This window comes from Aedes albopictus, chromosome 1, assembly GCF_035046485.1.
Source record: "Aedes albopictus strain Foshan chromosome 1, AalbF5, whole genome shotgun sequence".
Lineage (NCBI taxonomy): Eukaryota > Metazoa > Arthropoda > Insecta > Diptera > Culicidae > Aedes > Aedes albopictus.
In genome coordinates this window covers 274262776-274281286 of record NC_085136.1, presented here as the reverse complement: position 1 = coordinate 274281286, position 18511 = coordinate 274262776, and the positions used below count along the sequence as shown (strand labels likewise).

At 44.0% G+C, this 18511-nt stretch overlaps 1 protein-coding gene across 2 annotated transcripts in view; it reads right to left on the bottom strand.

Moving 5' to 3' along the window:
* The window catches only part of LOC115259822 (BTB/POZ domain-containing protein KCTD3), a 49667-nt gene that overhangs the window by 10109 nt on the left and 21047 nt on the right, over positions 1–18511 (bottom strand). The window contains exons 2-6 of one of the 2 annotated variants that reach the window (XM_029860627.2): positions 14708–15033; positions 13630–14643; positions 13445–13564; positions 12077–12094; positions 11119–11387 (exon numbers count right to left, since the gene is read on the bottom strand). In XM_029860627.2, coding sequence (XP_029716487.1) covers positions 11119–11387; positions 12077–12094; positions 13445–13564; positions 13630–14643; positions 14708–15033 — 1747 coding nt within the window. The remainder of the gene's footprint in view (positions 1–11118; positions 11388–12076; positions 12095–13444; positions 13565–13629; positions 14644–14707; positions 15034–18511) is intronic. The other variant, XM_029860628.2, reaches the window with a different exon arrangement.

The window sequence follows — 18511 nt, the reverse complement described above, 5'->3', positions numbered from 1 at the left end:
CACCATTGTGTCCACCTCATGTTTCATTATCCCCATTGCTAGCTAAACCTACATCGCCTGTGCCCATCAGTGCTTTCCAGCCTAGGACTGCCTCCAAATTTAGGACCAATCGCAAACCAACAGCGGCCGAGCAAAACACGCGAATAAGAACTTCACCTCTTCACCAGGACAAATTAAGAATCCAAAAGACGAAGCATCCATCGTTAGCGCTGCAATGGAACATGAACGGCTATTTCAACAACCTTGCAGACTTGGAACTGCTAATAGAAAAATCTACACCGGTAGTAATAGCCATCCAGGAGGTTCACAGAGCAGACCCCACAGCTATGAGAAAAACGTTGCAAGGCCAGTACGAATGGATACTGAAAGGCGGAGTAAATATTTATCAGTCTGCAGCAATCGGAATTCATACGTCAACAACGTACGTTGATGTTACCCCGCCTTCCGATCTAATCGCAGTGGCAGCCAGAATCGAATCTCCTTTTCCAGTAACAATCGTCAGCATCTATATACCAACACCGGATTGCTTCAATCTCGAACAGCGCCTGTGCAAACTTCTCGACCAACTCCCTCCACCTTATCTCGTCCTTGGAGACTTTAACGCGCACCACGTCAGTTGGGGTTCACAAAGGAACAATGACAAGGGCTCCGAAATTCTCCGAGCTTCGGAGAAGGCAAATCTTAGAATACTTAATGACGGTTCCCCCACCTTTTCGCGTCCACAAATCAGTTCTGCTATAGACATATCTTTCGCAAGTGAGAATTTCATCGGCCGCCTTCAGTGGTCGATTGCTGATGACCCCCTGGGTAGCGATCATCACCCAATATCAATCTACTGTGACCACACTGCACCAAAAACAACCAGACGCCCTCGATGGAAGTATGAGCTGGCCGACTGGCAATCTTTCCAAGACATCATCGAAATCAGTCCGATAGATGATGACACGCCACTTGATGATCTAATGAATACAATCCATGCTGCAGCATCCGAAACAGTCCCGAAAACAAGTCCAAAGGCTGGACGCCGGGCACTAAGATGGTGGTCACCCGAAACCAAGGCCGCTATAAAACTAAGAAGAAAGGCTCTCAGAAAAATGAAACGGATTCCAAAAAACCACCCAGATGCTGAAGCAGTAGCTGCAGACTACCGTTCCAAACGGAATGCTTGTCGCGATACAATCCGCTCCGCGAAACGCAAATCTTGGGACGACTTCCTGAACGGAATAAGCACTCAAAGCACAACATCCGAGCTTTGGAAGAGCATAAACGCGTTGCAGGGGAAACGCAGCACCAATGGTATCGCTATTAGCACACGGAGCGGAATCACGAGGGACCCGAAAGCAGTTGCGGATATTCTTGGCGGTTTCTTTGCTAAGCTAAGTGCTCGAAGTAGTTACAGCCGTGAGTTCACCCGACTCGATGCGTTTTCGATTACCATCGAATCTATCCAGCCCCCAGTCACACGTCCTGGAAATCGTTTGGACAAACCTTTCTCTCCTGCCGAATTATCGTTTGCACTAAGTAGCGGAAGAGGGAAATCAGCTGGAGTCGATGAAATAGGATATCCACTGCTGCGTCATCTGCCGCCCATTGGCAAAAGAGTCTTGCTGAAGAACTACAATCGAATTTGGACAGAGAGAACTTTTCCTACTCAATGGCGACATAGCCTGGTCATCCCAATCCCCAAAAAGGACGCAAACCATACCGAGCCTAGCGGATATCGCCCCATCTCCCTGACTATCGGGTATCAGTAGGTCGGCTCTAGAGGCACGTTCTCCTCCATTTGGGAAATTTGTGCCATCGCCATGAACACGAGCCTATTCATCATTTACCTGACGGAGAAGGGAAGGAAAAAGGATAGGAGATGGGAAAAGACAGGTAAGGGAATAGGATCGTCATACTCGCAAAAGCGTACCACAATGGGTTCACATAGCGTCCTGAAAAGGACACTGTAATAACGCATAAGCGTGCCACAATGGGTTCGAACAGCGCCCTGAGAAGGGCACTGTGATAATGCATAAAGCGTAAAGAGAGCCTATAGCTCTTTACCACAGCGGGTCAAGAACAACAGAACGTCCTGAAGATTCAGGTTTCTGAAGTCAGTTTCACTTAATAAGTGTTTCCCGAGTACTCGGAAACGCAATTGCGCAAAAGCTGGACAGTTACATATTAAATGATACGAAGTTCCATAATCGGATTCACAGCTATCACATGCAAATGAATCAGCTTGCTGAATATTCGCCATGTGATAACTGAGTCGGCAGTGGCCAGTCAATGCTTTGACCAGCATGCTGCAATTCTGCTTTGACAGATTTGTTAGATACTTTGCCACCCCTAGAGATGGCTCAGTACAATACAATTTTGTTTGACGACATGACTCCAAACTATTCCAGTATTGTTTGTGCTGAGTGGCAGCCCAGGTGTCAATCTGAAGCTTCACCCAACACTTGGATACCGGAATAGCTGGCTCAGGGCCAATGAAGTCATGTGATGCTCCAGTGCGAGCTAACTCATCAGCCAATTCATTTCCAGCGATGGAAGAATGGCCAGGTACCCATACAAGGTGAACAGCGTTTGCTGAATTCAGCTCCTCAATTTGAGTTCGACAAGCGATAACTATCTTCGACCTGGAGTTGGCCGAAGCAAGTGCTTTAATAGCAGCCTGGCTATCTGAACAGAAGTATATTACTTTGCCCATTGCGTGCTGCTGAAGTGCTGATTGCACTCCGCACATAAGAGCAAAGATTTCGGCCTGAAAAACGGTGCAGTGTCTGCCAAGTGAATAAGACTGATACAGCCTTAGCTCACGAGAATAAACACCAGCACCTGCTCGACCTTCTAGAAGGGAGCCATCAGTGTAACATACGATGCCGTCTGAAATACTTCTCTCCAGATAACCAGATGTCCACTCTTCCCGGGAAGGGAATTTCGTGGAAAATGTCCTATATGGAAAATTACAAGCAATTGTAAGATCACTTGGAGCAAGGACAACTTTGTCCCAATTCACCAAAAGTGGAAACAACGAGGTGTGTGTTGAACTGCGGTTCACAGGAGTTTCCTCTAGTAAACCGAGTACCCATAGACGGTAAGTGCAAGAAAGTGCTTCTTGTTTGAGATGAATGTGTAGTGGGACAACGTCAAAGAGAACTTCGAGCGCTGCCGTGGGAGTTGAAGAGAACGCTCCAGACATCGCCATTAAGCACATCCTTTGGAGATGGCCTAACTTTGATTGGACCGTTCTCACTTCGCCCTTTTGCCACCACACAAGACATCCATAGGCCAATATTAGCCGAACAACAGTTGTGTAGATCCATTTGATATACTTGGGTTTTAGACCCCAAGTTGTACCAAAGGTTCGCCGGCATTGCCCGAAGGCCATACAAGCTTTCTTGATTCTGAACTCAACATGAGGTGTCCAGGAAAGCTTGGAATCAAGAATGACTCCAACGTACTTTACCTGTTCAGTCACATTGATTTCAGAATCAAAGAGACGTAAAGTTCGAACACCATTACGGTTTCGCTTTTCCGTGAAAAGAACAATAGATGTTTTACTCGGATTTACCGAAAGGCCATATTGGCGACACCAACCCTCAACTACCTGTAGAGCGTTTTGCATCAGGTCGAAAAGGGTGCTGATGCACATACCGACTAACAATGTTAGGTAGTCGTCGGCAAAACCATAAGTAGGAAAACCGCTATTATTGAGTTGCCTCAATAGCGTATCTGCTACGAGATTCCATAAAAGTGGTGATAAGACTCCCCCTTGGGGGCATCCACAAACACTCAATTTCCTAATCGCCGCTTGACGCAATGTCGAGAAGAGATGTCGGTTTTTGAGCATTTGGTGAATCCAATTGGAAATCATTGGAGATATACCATGACCCCGTGCGGCTTCCAATATGGCATCGAAAGGCACGTTGTCAAAGGCACCCTCGATATCTAAGAAAACACCCAAGCAGGATTGCTTTTGAGCGAATGCCTTCTCGATATCGTAAACAACTTTGTGTAAAAGAGTCACAGTGGACTTTCCAGATTGGTAAGCATGTTGGTTCACATGAAGAGGCACATTGGCCAGATAAACATCACGGATGTGATGATCCACAATGCGTTCTAAGCATTTCAGAAGAAAAGAGGTCAAACTGATAGGTCTGAAGCTCTTTGCTTCTTCATACGACGCGCGACCCACTTTCGGAATAAACTTCACAGTAATATCCCGCCAGGATTTGGGAATATACCCTGTAGCAAAACTGCAAACAAGTAGTTGTTTCAAAACATGTTTGAAATGATCAAATCCCTTCTGAAGCAAAATAGGATAAATCCCATCTGCCCCAGGAGATTTGAAAGGAGCAAAGCTATTAAGTGCCCATTCAATCGATTCTAAAGTTATGATACTCCGAGCCGAAGCTAAAGAATCATAACTACAAGAAAAGACATCAGGTTCATCCGAAGATGTAATATCCACACATCCGGGGAAGTGTGTACTGAATAAACATTCTAAAACTTCCTCATCAGAGGAAGTGAAATCACCATTTGGCAAACGAAGTTCGTTTACTTGAAAATCCTTAGATTTTGCAAGGATTTTGTTCAATCGACTGGCTTCACTCAGACTGGAAACATTTGTACAAAGGTTTTTCCAGCCGGATCGTTCAGCAGACCGAAGAGCTTTCTGGTAGGCCTTGCGAGCCGACCTGAAAGCCTCCGATCCAGCCGAACGTCGTCTGTTCCAACTCTTTCTACATTGTTTCTTGAGCTTCGCCAGATCGGAGTTCCACCAAGGGGTTCCTCTTGTGGTCTTCACAGACCGCAGAGGGCAGGCTTCTTCAAAAGCTTCCATGATGAAGGCCGTTGTAGTATCAACGGCATCATCTAAATCACTTGGAGTGTCAATTGATGGTGAGTATCCATGAAATTTGGCTGCAACCAAATCGGTAAAGAGATCCCAGTTGGTTGACCGAGGATTCCTGAAACGCAAAGTTTGCGAAGTAAAATTCACATGTTCAAACAAGATGTAACGATGATCAGATAAAGATTCTTCATCTGACACATGCCAATTGGTCAGCTCATGACTAATTCTGCTAGAGCAAAGCGTTATGTCTAACACTTCCTCTCTACCAGATACCATGAAGGTTGGGCGGTTGCCTATGTTAAGTAATCCAAGATCTGTACTACTCAAGTATTCCATCAAACTGGAGCCTCTCAAATTGATGTCTGAGCTGCCCCAGATTATATGGTGAGCATTAGCATCACTACCAACAATTAGCGGAAGGCCTTTTGAAGTGCAGTATGCAATGACTTGCTTGAAAGCATCCGTAGGGGATGGTTCATCATGCGGTAAATAAACCGAACAATAAACGTATTTCCTGTTGAGGTTTCCAACAGATACATCTATTATGATAGCACATACATCTCTGGTAGTTAGTTCAGAGATGAGTGTAGCAACGATTGCGTTGTTGACAAGCACACATGCTCGAGGCATGACACGTGAGTTTGCCATTTCATTTTTACTGAAAGTAGCAAACACCGGATTCACAAGGTTTCCTAAATAGAAATTCCCCTTACGAAAGTAAGGTTCTTGGACTAACGCCACTTGGGCTGTACCATTTTGCATAAGTCTACAAAGATTGATCGTTGCTGTTCTTTTGTGCTGAAGATTGATCTGAGCTATCCTAACCGTAGCCACTACCCAAACTAGGCAAGATTAAACTCTTAACAATCACAGCACAAAGAAGAACAGCAACAATAAAGCCAGATCGGTATCGAATTGAGTGCGCCAAAGGCGAGGATGCACAGAATACACTGTGTAAAACGCATAATGCGAAACCATATAGGTGAAAATCTAAACTAATTAATAACATCTTCATAATCCCGCCCTTATTCAGCCTCAAGTATGAGATTGAAGAAGGGCAGCTGATTGTCTCGGAGAAACACAAGGTCCACCGCGCTATTGCTCCGGTTAGCACAGTAAGGGCAAATACTGTGGAGGGTGCCCTGGTACTCCACAGGCTCCGTTTGCGGTTAGGTTTTTATTAGACCCCCCTAGCCATTCATTCCTAGGCACGGTAAGCATAAAGCCGCATAACACCATGAATTAGGGGTCACCTGATTAGTGGATTCCTACCACTGGAACAGGCGGTCCGTAGTGCTATTCTTAGCCAGTTGAACTAACCGCTACCGACACTACACAGCTATCTAGGCTGATCGGGAAAAGAAGTTGATATTGGTGATCAACTTCATACGGGCCCGAAAAGCCGTTGCTGAAGAACTACAATCGAATTTGGACAGAGAGAACTTTTCCTACTTAATGGCGACATAGCCTGGTCATCCCAATCCCCAAAAAGGACGCAAACCATACCGAGCCTAGCGGATATCGCCCCATCTCCCTGACTAGCTGCTGCAGCAAGGTCATGGAACGCATGGTCAATCGAAGACTGTCACAATTCATACGAGACAACGAACTCCTCGACCATCGACAGCACGCATTTCGGCAAGGATGTGGCACAAATACCTATTTCGCAACTCTAGGTCAAGTTCTAGATGACGCCCTTGGAAATGGCCTTCATGTGGACTTGGCCACGTTGGACCTTTCGAAGGCGTACAATCGCACTTGGACTCCGGGACTGCTGAAAAAAATAGCCAGCTGGGGTATCGGTGGCAACACATTTGCCTTCATCCGTAATTTCCTGATGAACAGAACCTTTCAGGTATGCATAGGAAATACCAAATCGAATACTTACCCGGAGGAAACTGGAGTACCTCAAGGCTCCGTGTTGGCAGTAACACTTTTCCTCATAGCGATGAATGGAATTTTTGAAGTCTTACCAAAAGGTGTCTTTATTTTTGTATTTGCGGACGACATTGTTATCCTCGTAACAGGACATAAACCTGCTTTGATCCGCAGGAAACTGCAAACCGCTATCGACGCAGTACATTCCTGGGCACTCTCCATTGGATTTGAATTATCACCATCAAAGAGTCGATTCTCTCATATGTGTTCAGGAAAACATCGCGCCCAAAAGAACCCGCCTACCATCAGCGGAGAGGAAATTCCTTTCGAGGCCACAATCCGCATTCTTGGAGTATACTTAGATCGGCACCTGAGTTTTCAACACCACTGCGATAGGATTAAAGCACAATGCGAAAGCCGACTGAATCTGATACGAGTAATTACCAGCAAACACACCAAGAACAATCGTGATGTAGGATTACGGATCACACACGCCATCGTTTGCAGCAAACTACTCTACGGTGCTGAACTACTATGTAGAAGCTCGGACATCGTAATTAACAAGCTTGCGCCAACCTTCAACCGATGTATCCGCAGTCTGTCTGGCCTTCTTCCCTGTACACCAGCAGCATCCGCATGCGTCGAGGCTGGTACTCTCCCTTTTCGACACATTTTCGCTATAGCCGTGTGCTCAAAAGCCGTCAGTTTCCTGGAAAAGACGAGCGGGGATGACGAGGAAGTGTTCCTCCTCAAAGAGGCCAACAAGCTCCTCCAACAAATCGCCCACCAAACCCTCCCCCCGGTGTCCACGGTCCACTGGGTCGGAGACGAAGCGTGGGACTTTTCCCCACCCAGAATCTTATGGGCACTAAACACTCCAACCAAAGCTAACCTAAACCCCAACACTGTGGTCCCACGCTTCAACGAGCTCATCAAAACAAAACTGAATGGTTACAAACTTATCTATACCGATGGATCCAAGACTTCTGGTGAAGTTGGTTATGGCGTTTATGGCCCGAATATCAATACAAGTGGAAGCCTTCCCAAACCTACTTCGATTTTCTCGGCCGAAGCAACGGCCATCCTTCTGGCTGTTACCAATCCCGAATCTACTTGGAAGGCCATTGTCACCGACTCAGCCAGTGTACTGAAGGCCCTGGAGAATCCAAAAAACCGACACCCCTTCGTGCAAGCTATTAGAAAAGCTTCGAACAACAACACCATATATGTCTGGGTTCCCAGCCATTGCGGTGTTAGCGGAAACGACGCTGCCGACAAGCTGGCAGCAAGTGGCAGATCAAAAACCCCAGCAAATCTTGAAGTGCCTGCAGATGATTTAAAAACATGGGTTAAATCGATAATCGCCTTGTCTTGGGAGAACGAATGGAATCAAATACGCGATCCTTTTCTACGAAAAGTAAAAGAAAATACAAATCGCTGGTCTGACACCAACAACTGGAAGGACCAGCGAATATTGTCAAGGCTACGTTGCGGTTACACACGATTCTCTCACGATCTTAGATCCCAGAACAGTTTCTACCAGCAATGTGTGGTGTGTTCAACCCAAATGACGGTAGAGCACCTTATCATTAACTGCCAGGCTTACCAGAACCTCAGAGACCAATATAGCATTGGCGGCAGCATCCGAGATGCGCTATCCAACGACCTAGACAGAGAGAAATCACTGATCCAATTTCTGAAAGACACCGGCTACTACCAACAAACATAGACCCAAGAAACGATCAACTACACGACCACGGAAAAACAACGATCAATACGACACTGACGACTAAACAACCTCTTCAATCGGCATGACTAACGGAAGAACGACAATGACATCACTGTAGATTATGAACACTGGCTATACACATTACTTTTATACTTCAAAACTCTGTAAAAATACTCTGTTTTTATTGTTGGGGATCCCTTCAGGAAACTCTCTCGTCGCAAAGAGACGAACCAGCTCAGGGCTGAAAGTCTCAAAAATAAAGGAAAAAAAAAAAAACTTTTGAATTTCTCTACCAATTTTCATGAAATTTTCACAGAAGGTAGTTTATTATGTGCATATTATGTCGACAAAATTTGATGATTATTGGTCAAGTACTTTCAATAGTACAATCGATACAATAAAGGGTGTTGACTAATTGCTGTCTGAGGGGCTAAAATCACGTTCAGTCCCAATACATGTTTCGATTATAAAATAGTTGATAGTGCATCGATTTTTTTGAAATTTTGCCCATGCAACAAATGTAGATTGAGAGATTTGTGTTGAAAATTTCAGCCACTTCCTTTGAAGAATTCAAAAGTTGCGGCGCTGACAAGCAAAACTAGGGGCTGTACAAAATTCTATGGCGCACATTCTACTCTTTTGTTGCTACAACAAAAAGTACTGAAACGATTCACACGAAATTTTGTAGGTGAGATGAACACATCTCTAGATTTTATTAGGCAAAATTTGAGCAATTTTAAAGTATCTATTACAGAGTTATAACTGTGTTTCTGTGTCCCGATTATTGCGGATACAGGCTTTAACTTTTGAGATTTTGTGAATAAGGATGAGCTACGTGATATTTCACGTAAATCGGACGTGAAAATTCTTTAGAGTGTACGTTCTCCACGCCATTCAGGTGCTAATCGAAATGCTGCTTCAACCTTTGGATCACCTCACGTCCGTCCGTCAAAAGGCCTTCGTCCTTATCCCTGCACATTTCGGCTCGCGGCACGAAGCCGTTGCGGGATGCGTTGAGCTTCTGGTAGAACTTCCGTGTTTCTTGAGAACGGCACAGCAGTTCCATTTCTTCGCACTCCGCTTCCTCCAGACGGCGCTTTTCCTCCCGAAAGAAGTGGGTTTGCTGTTTCCGCTTCTGTTTGTAACGTTCCACGTTCTGTCTGGTCCCTTGCTGCAGCAATCCCATCCACGCTGCGTTCTTCTCTTCCAAAACCGTTCTGCACTCTTGGTCGAACCATTCGTTCCGTCGATTGCGTTTCACGTACCCGATGGTGTTCTTGGCTGCGTCGTTCATGGCTGCTTTCACTGTACTCCAGCAGTCCTCTAGAGGGGCCTCATCGAGCTCGCCCTCGTCTGGCGACGCGGCCTTGAGATTCTGCACGTATGCTGAGGAGACATCCGGTTGTTTCAGTTGCTCTAGATTGTACCGTGGTGGTCGTCGGTACCGTACATTGTTGATGACGGAGAGTTTTGGGCGCAGTTTGACCATCACCAGATATTGGTCGGATTCGATGTTGGCGCCACGATAGGTCCTGACGTCGATAATGTCAGAGAAGTGCCGTCCGTCAATCAGAACGTGGTCGATTTGAGATTCCGTCTGCTGTGGTGATCTCCAGTTATAACGATAAGGAAGACTGTGTTGGAAAAAGGTGCTACGTATGGCAATGTTTTTGAAGGCGGCGAAATCAATGAGTCGTAGGCCGTCTGCTGGTGGGCGCTGAACTTTCCAATCGTCGGTCGGAATTCATCCTCTTAGCCTACCTGAGCGTTTAAATCTCCTATGATGATCTTGACGTCGTGGCTAGGGCAGCGATCGTACTCGCGTTTGAGCTGCGCGTAAAATGCGTCCTTGTCATCACAAATTCATGCAATGGCAGTCAAAGAAAGCCCTTCAATTAATAGCTGTAGAAGTGCTCAAAGAACATTAAGTTGAAGACATGCCGTCCAAGATACAGTGGGAACGTAAAGCCATAAAGAAAAATCAGAAGAAGAACACATAAATTATGGCTAGGTATTCATTTATAGATCACTGAAGAGCATTATATGCCATTGGCTGTCTGACATTTAGCGATTAACCATTCTTGTAGGATTCTAGCAAAGAATAAGAATATCAAGAATGCCCACTCCGCTGCTGCTCGGGAGGACACAACCGCAGCGCTATCTGCGGATGAAAGTTCAACCTACATGCAATAGTGTGCGTTACTGATTGTATACGAATACCAAAACATACGCATACCACTTTCTCTTATGACAAATCACGAACACTGTTACAGAGAGCTCCACCTTGATACGCCTAGAGAGCGCCACTTGTCTTGTCGCTTGGCGTTTACATAGAAAAAGGCAAGAGAGAGCATTCTTTCTATTTTTATTCTTTGATTCTAGGCCACTACTTGATGAATCATTTTGCGATATTTTGGACCATTTAGCAATTTACCATTCCTAATCTCCCTCAGGAAGATAATGATGTATGCTTTTAGTATGACGATGAAATGAATGCCCCAAATGGAGGATAGCGCCAGATTTCTAATGTATGAGGGTTCGGGGACTAACCCAAAAACATTTTTGCAGCACAACAGATGAATAAACTGCTCTTAACCTAGATTTTAAAAGTTTGGGATGAATAAGCTGTTATTCAGTTACCATTGTTAGTTGGGAAATCACTCACCTTGAAGGACGCCTCCGGCGTGGAACCAGGCTGGGTGGAGATCATACCGCGGAAGCGCGTGACTTCCCAGGTGCGCACGTGGTTGTACTCACTGCACACCGAGATCAGGAATTTCTCCGACAGGGTAACCTTCGTCACCGGACTCTGGTGCACGGTGAAGGTTTGGAACAGCTGCGGCCCATGACCGACGGTTTCCGGATGCTGCACGATCACACGTACGGAACCGGACTTGGTCCCGTAGGCGATTTCGATCCAGTTACCGGATAGACCTGGAGAATCAGAAATATCGGATCAGAACATATTTGAGTTTCAAACTTTCAAACAATTATGGCAATCTCGGTAAACAATTCTTAAAGCGATTTTGCTTCGGTAAATTTTGTATTGCATTCTCAACAACTCGTTAACCGAGATCGATGTCAGAATGAAGTGTGTCAAAAGATTGATCAGTGACTTGAAACATACACACATACACAAAACGACACGCTAAACACACACAAGGATTGGGGATGCAGTGAGAAGGACAGAAGGGGAAACACATGCCAGCACCACTACTTGAATGTTTCTTTTTTTCTTTACTCAAATTAGACCAAGTGTTTCGGCTTAAATTCAAAAGTAATGTTGCGTCTCGTGCTTTATCGGTACCATGAATGGCGCGCGCGCAAAGAAAGTGTCAAATGATCGATTGTCCAATGTGATGGGATAATGGAGAAGCGATGCAGAAGAATGGGAAGGCCACAATCGGACTTCGAATCCGATTCAGTGTATCAAGCAAGCAAGGATCGTACTGTTACGAAGACAAAACATATTACACGGAAGTTATAGAAGTCACAAAATAACGGCTGCTGCGGAACTCAATTTAAGCTCAAACAAATGTGGAAAGCAAATAATTGTTGCTGTCACTTAGGGAAATGATTTGAATTGAGAAAAAACTGTTCAACTGAGAACTCAAATTGGTTACCTTCTTTGTCTCCCGGTGCTAACATGTTCAAAATCAGGGTAAGAATCATAAAAAATGTCGTAAATAAGACTTTCGATCAAATCATTTATAACATGGATGATGATGGTGAATATTGGTCGAGTATTGAAGAATCTCGAGCTGTCACAAAAGACGCGCGAATGTGTAATGTGCGTTCATTGGATTATGGTGCTTGAATTTCCTCAAGTGTAGTGGTTTGCAAGTAGTGGTGTTGGATGTGCATTTTCATGTAAAATGGGGCGACAAAAGTAAATTGGTACAGGAATGTGCCATGGGTGGTAGTGCTGCTTTTACTGTGTAAGTTTCAGAAATATGGATAACAGAAGAAAAATGCTCTGGTTGAAAAAAATGTGGCTTTGTTCGCTGTAAAGATAGCAAAAACAATCATGTAAGCATTTTCTTTCCTAATAAATAACTTAAAAATAAAATAGCTCCTTTGTTTGGAGAAATCCTTGATTTTCAATATGGATACATGCTTTGCCCAGGGTCTGTGTCATTTGGCATAAGGCCGTTAGGCATTAGGCAAAGAATAAAAATAGAAAGAATGCCCTCTCCTGCATTTTTCTATGTAAACGTCAAGCGACAAGACAAGTGGCGTTATCTAAGCGTTTCAAGGTGGAAGCTCTACACAACAGTGTTAGTCATAAGAGAAGATGATGTGCGTATGTTTTGGTATCCGCATACAATCAGTAACGCACACTATCGCAAGAGGTTGAACTTCCATCCGCAGATAGCGCTGCGGTAGTGTCCCCCGATCATCAGCGGAGTGGACATTCTTGATATTCTTATTCTTTGCATTAGGTCACTTGCATTAAGTCATTTGACATAACGGTCATTTGACATAATGGACACTTGGCATAATAAAGAATGGTGCATTTCGGTTATGCCAAATGTCCATTATGTCAAATGACCGTTATGCCAAATGTCGTTATGCCAAGTGACCTTATGCCAAATGACTTTATGCCAAATGTCCCGCTCCCGTAGCAGAGGCAGACCCAGGATGGAAATCTTTCAATTCGGCGCTCTGCACGTGGGTGCTCAGGACTGAAAGTAGGTAACTAGAATAAGATCTAACAAATAATAATAATAAAAAAAAACAAAACGAGCAAAGCTTCAATTCTTTGTTTAGAGTGGAGTGGAATTGGGAACATCCTACTTAACTGAATACTGAATAACTACTAACAAATACACCAAATAGTTAAAAGAAGTCGAATGTGTATACAAAATCTACGTGAAAAAGTATATCAGCGAACATTGCCAATTTTTCTTTAATGAATAAGTGTAATTTTATGATAACAAGGTAAATTATACTACTCAACACCGTGCCAAGTTCAACAGAACCATACTTACTTGTAGTCTTCGGCGTCAAGTACACCGAGATAGCTGTTATCGAGTCGTTCGATGGATCTTTGTACAGCTCGGTTACCAGCAGATCATTGTCTTTCATTCGCAGCGGGAACTTTTGCATATCTACGAACATATTTAAGACATTCAAGCTGTTGCCATCTCAACCCCCAGGAAATTCCACCACTTACCAATATAGTAAATCGAGCCATTGTTACACCCGAGCAGCAGAAACGACCCGGCCGTATCGAACGCCAGAATCGGAACGAGATCTTGAATTTGCCAGTGCTGGGTCATTGCGTGCCACACGCCGATCTTACCGGACGACGAAAGTGCCACCAGCTGGCTCCCGATGAAGAACAGATACTCGACCCGGACGTGCAGGTTGAAGATTCCGACGTCGGTTTTGCCGCCGTCCTCAGAGATTCCCCACAGTCGGATCTGACTGCCGTATGAGATTGCTACCATTTTGCTGTGAGACTGCTCGCCGGCCGACGTGGCCAGGCTCATTTTGGCATTGATGGCGATCCGCTCGATCGGACACTCCACGTACGGCGAAACGAAGATCTGCTGCCAGCCGCAGTAGTCCTTCAGCCGGTAGCACGTGACAAAATGAGCATAAGCCACCAAAATCCAGTTGTGGTGAGCTTTGATGATCTGGACCCGCATCGGATCGGACCAGCCGGATGACTGGCCTGGTCCAAAGACCAGCCCCACGTCATTCCTGATATACTTGTTCAGATCAACGGAAGAGTTTCGAGAATGGTGACGCATCATGTCCAACGAGGCCGTTCTGGAATGTCCGGGAGCCCACTGGGAGTTTCGTCCGTTCCCGTTGTACGACACCCGAAGATCCCACGACGAATTTCGAGAGTGACCAGCATGGCGAGATCCACTAGCTCCTCCGCCGGTACTACTTCCGGATGATCCCGAGCTTTGGGAGAACTCTGGAACTCGTACCATCGATCCGGGTCTTGGGTTCGAGGGCGGATGGCAAACACCACTGCCGGAAGCAATAGACAGAGGCGCCACTCCGGCCGACTGCTGTGATGATATTGATGGTTGACCGGAAGCACTAGGTTGAGGTTCCTTGGATTGAGCTGTTTGGGTGGAACCATTCGAACCAGATGAAGAGCTGGATACGACAATACCGCTCACGGAACTGGTTGATGATGAAGGTAGCGTCACTTCTTGCAATGGAATGTCTGTAAGTAAGAAATGAAGCATTAGGTAACACCTTTCTTCGAAAAACTCGAAAACAAAACATACTTGGCGCAGCAAGATATCCGTAGAACAGCACATCGCCACAGCTGGACTGGTCCATCTCTTCGCACAGCATAAGCCGCTTGATGAGCGGAGATATATTATAGAATTCAGCCTCATGTCGCAGCACTCGGATATCGCATGACTTGATGTCAATTTCCTTGGTGCGCAGATAGTTCAGTATGATGGAGAACAGTTTCGGGTCCCGATCGATAAAGATGGCATCCGTTTCGTCTCGCAGGCTCGAAATCCGACCATTTCGTTCCGAGTTCAGTAGGGACGTGAAGAAAGTGTCCGGTACCCAGGTTAACGTTTGACGGGACGTTGAGAATCTGTTAAGATAGGAAAAAACATAGTACCTAGTTAGAGTAACGGCAGATTTTTATCGTCATGACCAGCGTAAATATAACTAAGTTGTCTGTAGCCGTGTAGCTGCCGGCTTAGAATAGCACTACGGACCACCTGTTCCGGGGGTAAAAGTCCACCAAACAGGTAACCCCAATCCAAGGTGTCAGACGACCCGTGCTGAGGGATGAATGGTTGAGGGGGTTTAAAACATGCTCGATCTTTAACGGAGCCCGTAGCGTGGGTAGATCACCTTTTTGGGTTGCGTTGCGGCAAAAGATCTACCAAACCGAACCCTAGTCCTAACTGCATCCAACTATGGAACAGCCTATTTTAGTAATTAAAGGAAAAACTTTGGTCCTTATTACATTACATTTCATACCTTGGTAAAAGTGATAGGTCTCGGTTTGGTTCTGGCCGAGATGGATCTTGCACCAAGGAAAAAATGGATTAATAATCCTAATCTTTCACTCGGTATTCACTGGTTTGAAGCAGTAGGCATCAGGGTTCCGATGCATGGTCAATATCGGTATCATTTCTTGACTTTTTCGTTAAGGGATTCGATTTTGACTGAAAAAAGAGCGCGTTAAAAGCGGAACCTATCGATCACATTCCTTAATTGCGAACTACTTCTTACTACTTACTTCCTTGCGAATTATTTAGCAATTTCTTAGCCGTCTATTACACCCATTTTACAAGCACTCTCTAAGAGATTCATCCAATAATTTCTAGTATGAAATTGCTGGAATTTCCAGGAATATTTTTCAGAAATATCCTCTGAAAGTTAAAAAACACGTTTGAAAACATTCTAAAGCAAATTATCAAGGAGAATCTCGGATTGAACGATTCGAGAAATCCCTTGAAGTCGCAGAAGGAATCTCAGAAGAAATTCTGGAACGAGAACGAACCCGAAGGAGACCAACCCTAAAGTTTCCTAAGGAATAACAGCACAATCTCAGGAAACAATACTGTGGTAATCCTAGAAGGAATTCCTCTACGATTCTCGGAATTAATTTCTAGAGAAATTTTGGAAACAATTTTGACGGAATCTAGGAACTTCTGAAGTAACCTCGGAAAATATTTTTTAACCCTTTATAAGGCCGAGAAAACTAGAAGAGTTGTGAACGCATACTACCGTGGGGTGCCCTTATTTTGTGCGCGCCCAAACTTCGTTAACTTCTGACATCTGAGAGCATTGTTGTTTAATTAACAGCGGAATCATCAAAACTTTGTTATAACCTCAAAACTACATTTAATCTCAATACAATTGACAAAAAAAAAAAAAAATAAAATTTGATTTATGTCCAAGATAGAAAAATAAATTGCAAATGTATGCAAATAGCAGATGCCATATTTAAAGATACGAGAAAACCAACGCTCACGGAAGTGAACAAGTATAGTGGCTTCTGCTTTTAGTAGTGTTGCGTGTACGTACACACTGCATTACACGAACACCACTTGAGTTACTGGTTGAAAATAGTAAACAAAGATCAGCTGTTCCCAACAAAATCAAATGGGCATATTTTCAACCAGTAGATTTGCATTAGTGTTCGTGACACCGCGCTGCGAAACCACTATTTCGATCTCTAGCAAAAGTAAATATTTCAATTTATGTTTGATTATTTCAATTCAATGTGTTTTATTATAATACGCAATAAAATTACTTAAAAATGCTGTTTTCTTATTTTGTTTCAACATTTATGTTGTTGGCGAAATTAGGAACCCACAATTTGTATGGGTCCCTAATTTCGTGCACTCTTTTTTATAACTTTGTTTTAGAGGTTCACGTGTACAGTAGAATGGGACACACTTGTATGGAAAAAATAAAACCTCGCTCCAGTCGACTTTTTAGATCCCATTTAGGTCCCATATGAACTGTACAAAATTTCAGGGCAATCGGTGAAACTATAATTTAGCGCAAGCGGTTCAAAGTTTTCATAGGATTTACTATGGGAAAAGTAACACTTTCAATCAAAAAATCCCAGAGGTCGCCGTTTGTCTCCTTAATTCAAATCAATCAACGTTTCTTGTAGAAAAATCATTTATAAAACTTTCCTTCGAAGACCGCAAAACGATTGGATGCTTGTAGAAAAAGTTATTAATTTATTACCGATTAGCGATCCAACGAATGGCTTTTTGTTTTGTTTTATCAGCAGCACTGCTGTTGTCGTTGTTGCATGGGGCGGCGGGAGGCATTACCACCCCCAGAAACAGCAGCATCGAGGCAGCAGCTACAGTGCTGCTAATAAAGCAAAACAAAAAGCCGTTCGTTGGATCGCTAATCGGTAATAAATCAATAACTTTTTCCACAAGCATCCAATCGTTTTGCGGTCTTCGAAAGAAAGTTTCACAAATGATTTTTCTACAGGAAACGTTTATCGATTTGAATTAAGGAGACAAAGGGCGACCTCTGGGATTTTTTGATTGAATGTGTAACTTTTCCCATAATAAATCCTATGGAAACTTTGAACCGCTTGCGCTGAAATTTTGCACAGTTCATATGGGACCTAACTGGAATCAAAAAAGTTGACTGGAGCGAGAATTTGATGTTTGTCCCATACTAGTGTACAGTAGACGTTCGATAAGTGCAACATGTTTACGTTTCAGTTACCGAATGAAATTCGCTAACTGCAACGACTGACAGCCGTCAAACAGTTGTCAAATGCTGTTGGACGCAGCCAGAATGCACTCAAAAACATCGCAATGCAGCTGTAGTGCATCCGAAAAACATCGCAACTCTGTTGACGTTTTGTTTTTGACAGATAGCGGTGCGATAACTGCAAAATTGTTGCACTTAGCGGACTTGCAGTTAAAAAGCATTGCAGTTAAACCGTTTGCACCGAGCGAACGTCTACTGTAATTCACATTACTGACCATCAGTAAAGTTAGTGAACATTTGATTCAAATAGCAAACAATATATTGTTTATTTAAGATGTCAATTAAAGTGCAAAAATAATAACCCTTAAAACTACAGAAGGATTTTTGGAAATCTTAATGTAAACATCCGGGACGAATATGAGAAACAGCAAATATTCACTCATATTTCGTCACAGACATCGATTTTATCTCCACGTTATGGTTTCATTGGTATTGTACGAGTATGCTACAGTAGACGTTCGCTCGGTGCAAACGGTTCAACTGCAATGCTTTTTAACTGCAAGTCCGCTCAGTGCAACAATTTTGCAGTTATCGCACCGCTATCTGTCAAAAACAAAACGTCAACAGAGTTGCGATGTTTTTCGGATGCACTATAGCTGCATTTCGATGTTTTTGAGTGCATTTTGGCTGCGTCGAACAAAAATTGACAACCGTTTGGCGTCTGTCAGTCGTTGCAGTTAGCGAATTTCATTCGGTAACTGAAACGTAAACATGTTGCACTTATCGAACGTCTACTGTACCTTTTAAAAATTAACACATTTAGGCAAATTACACGTCTTTTAGAGTGAGCGAAATTAGGACCCATT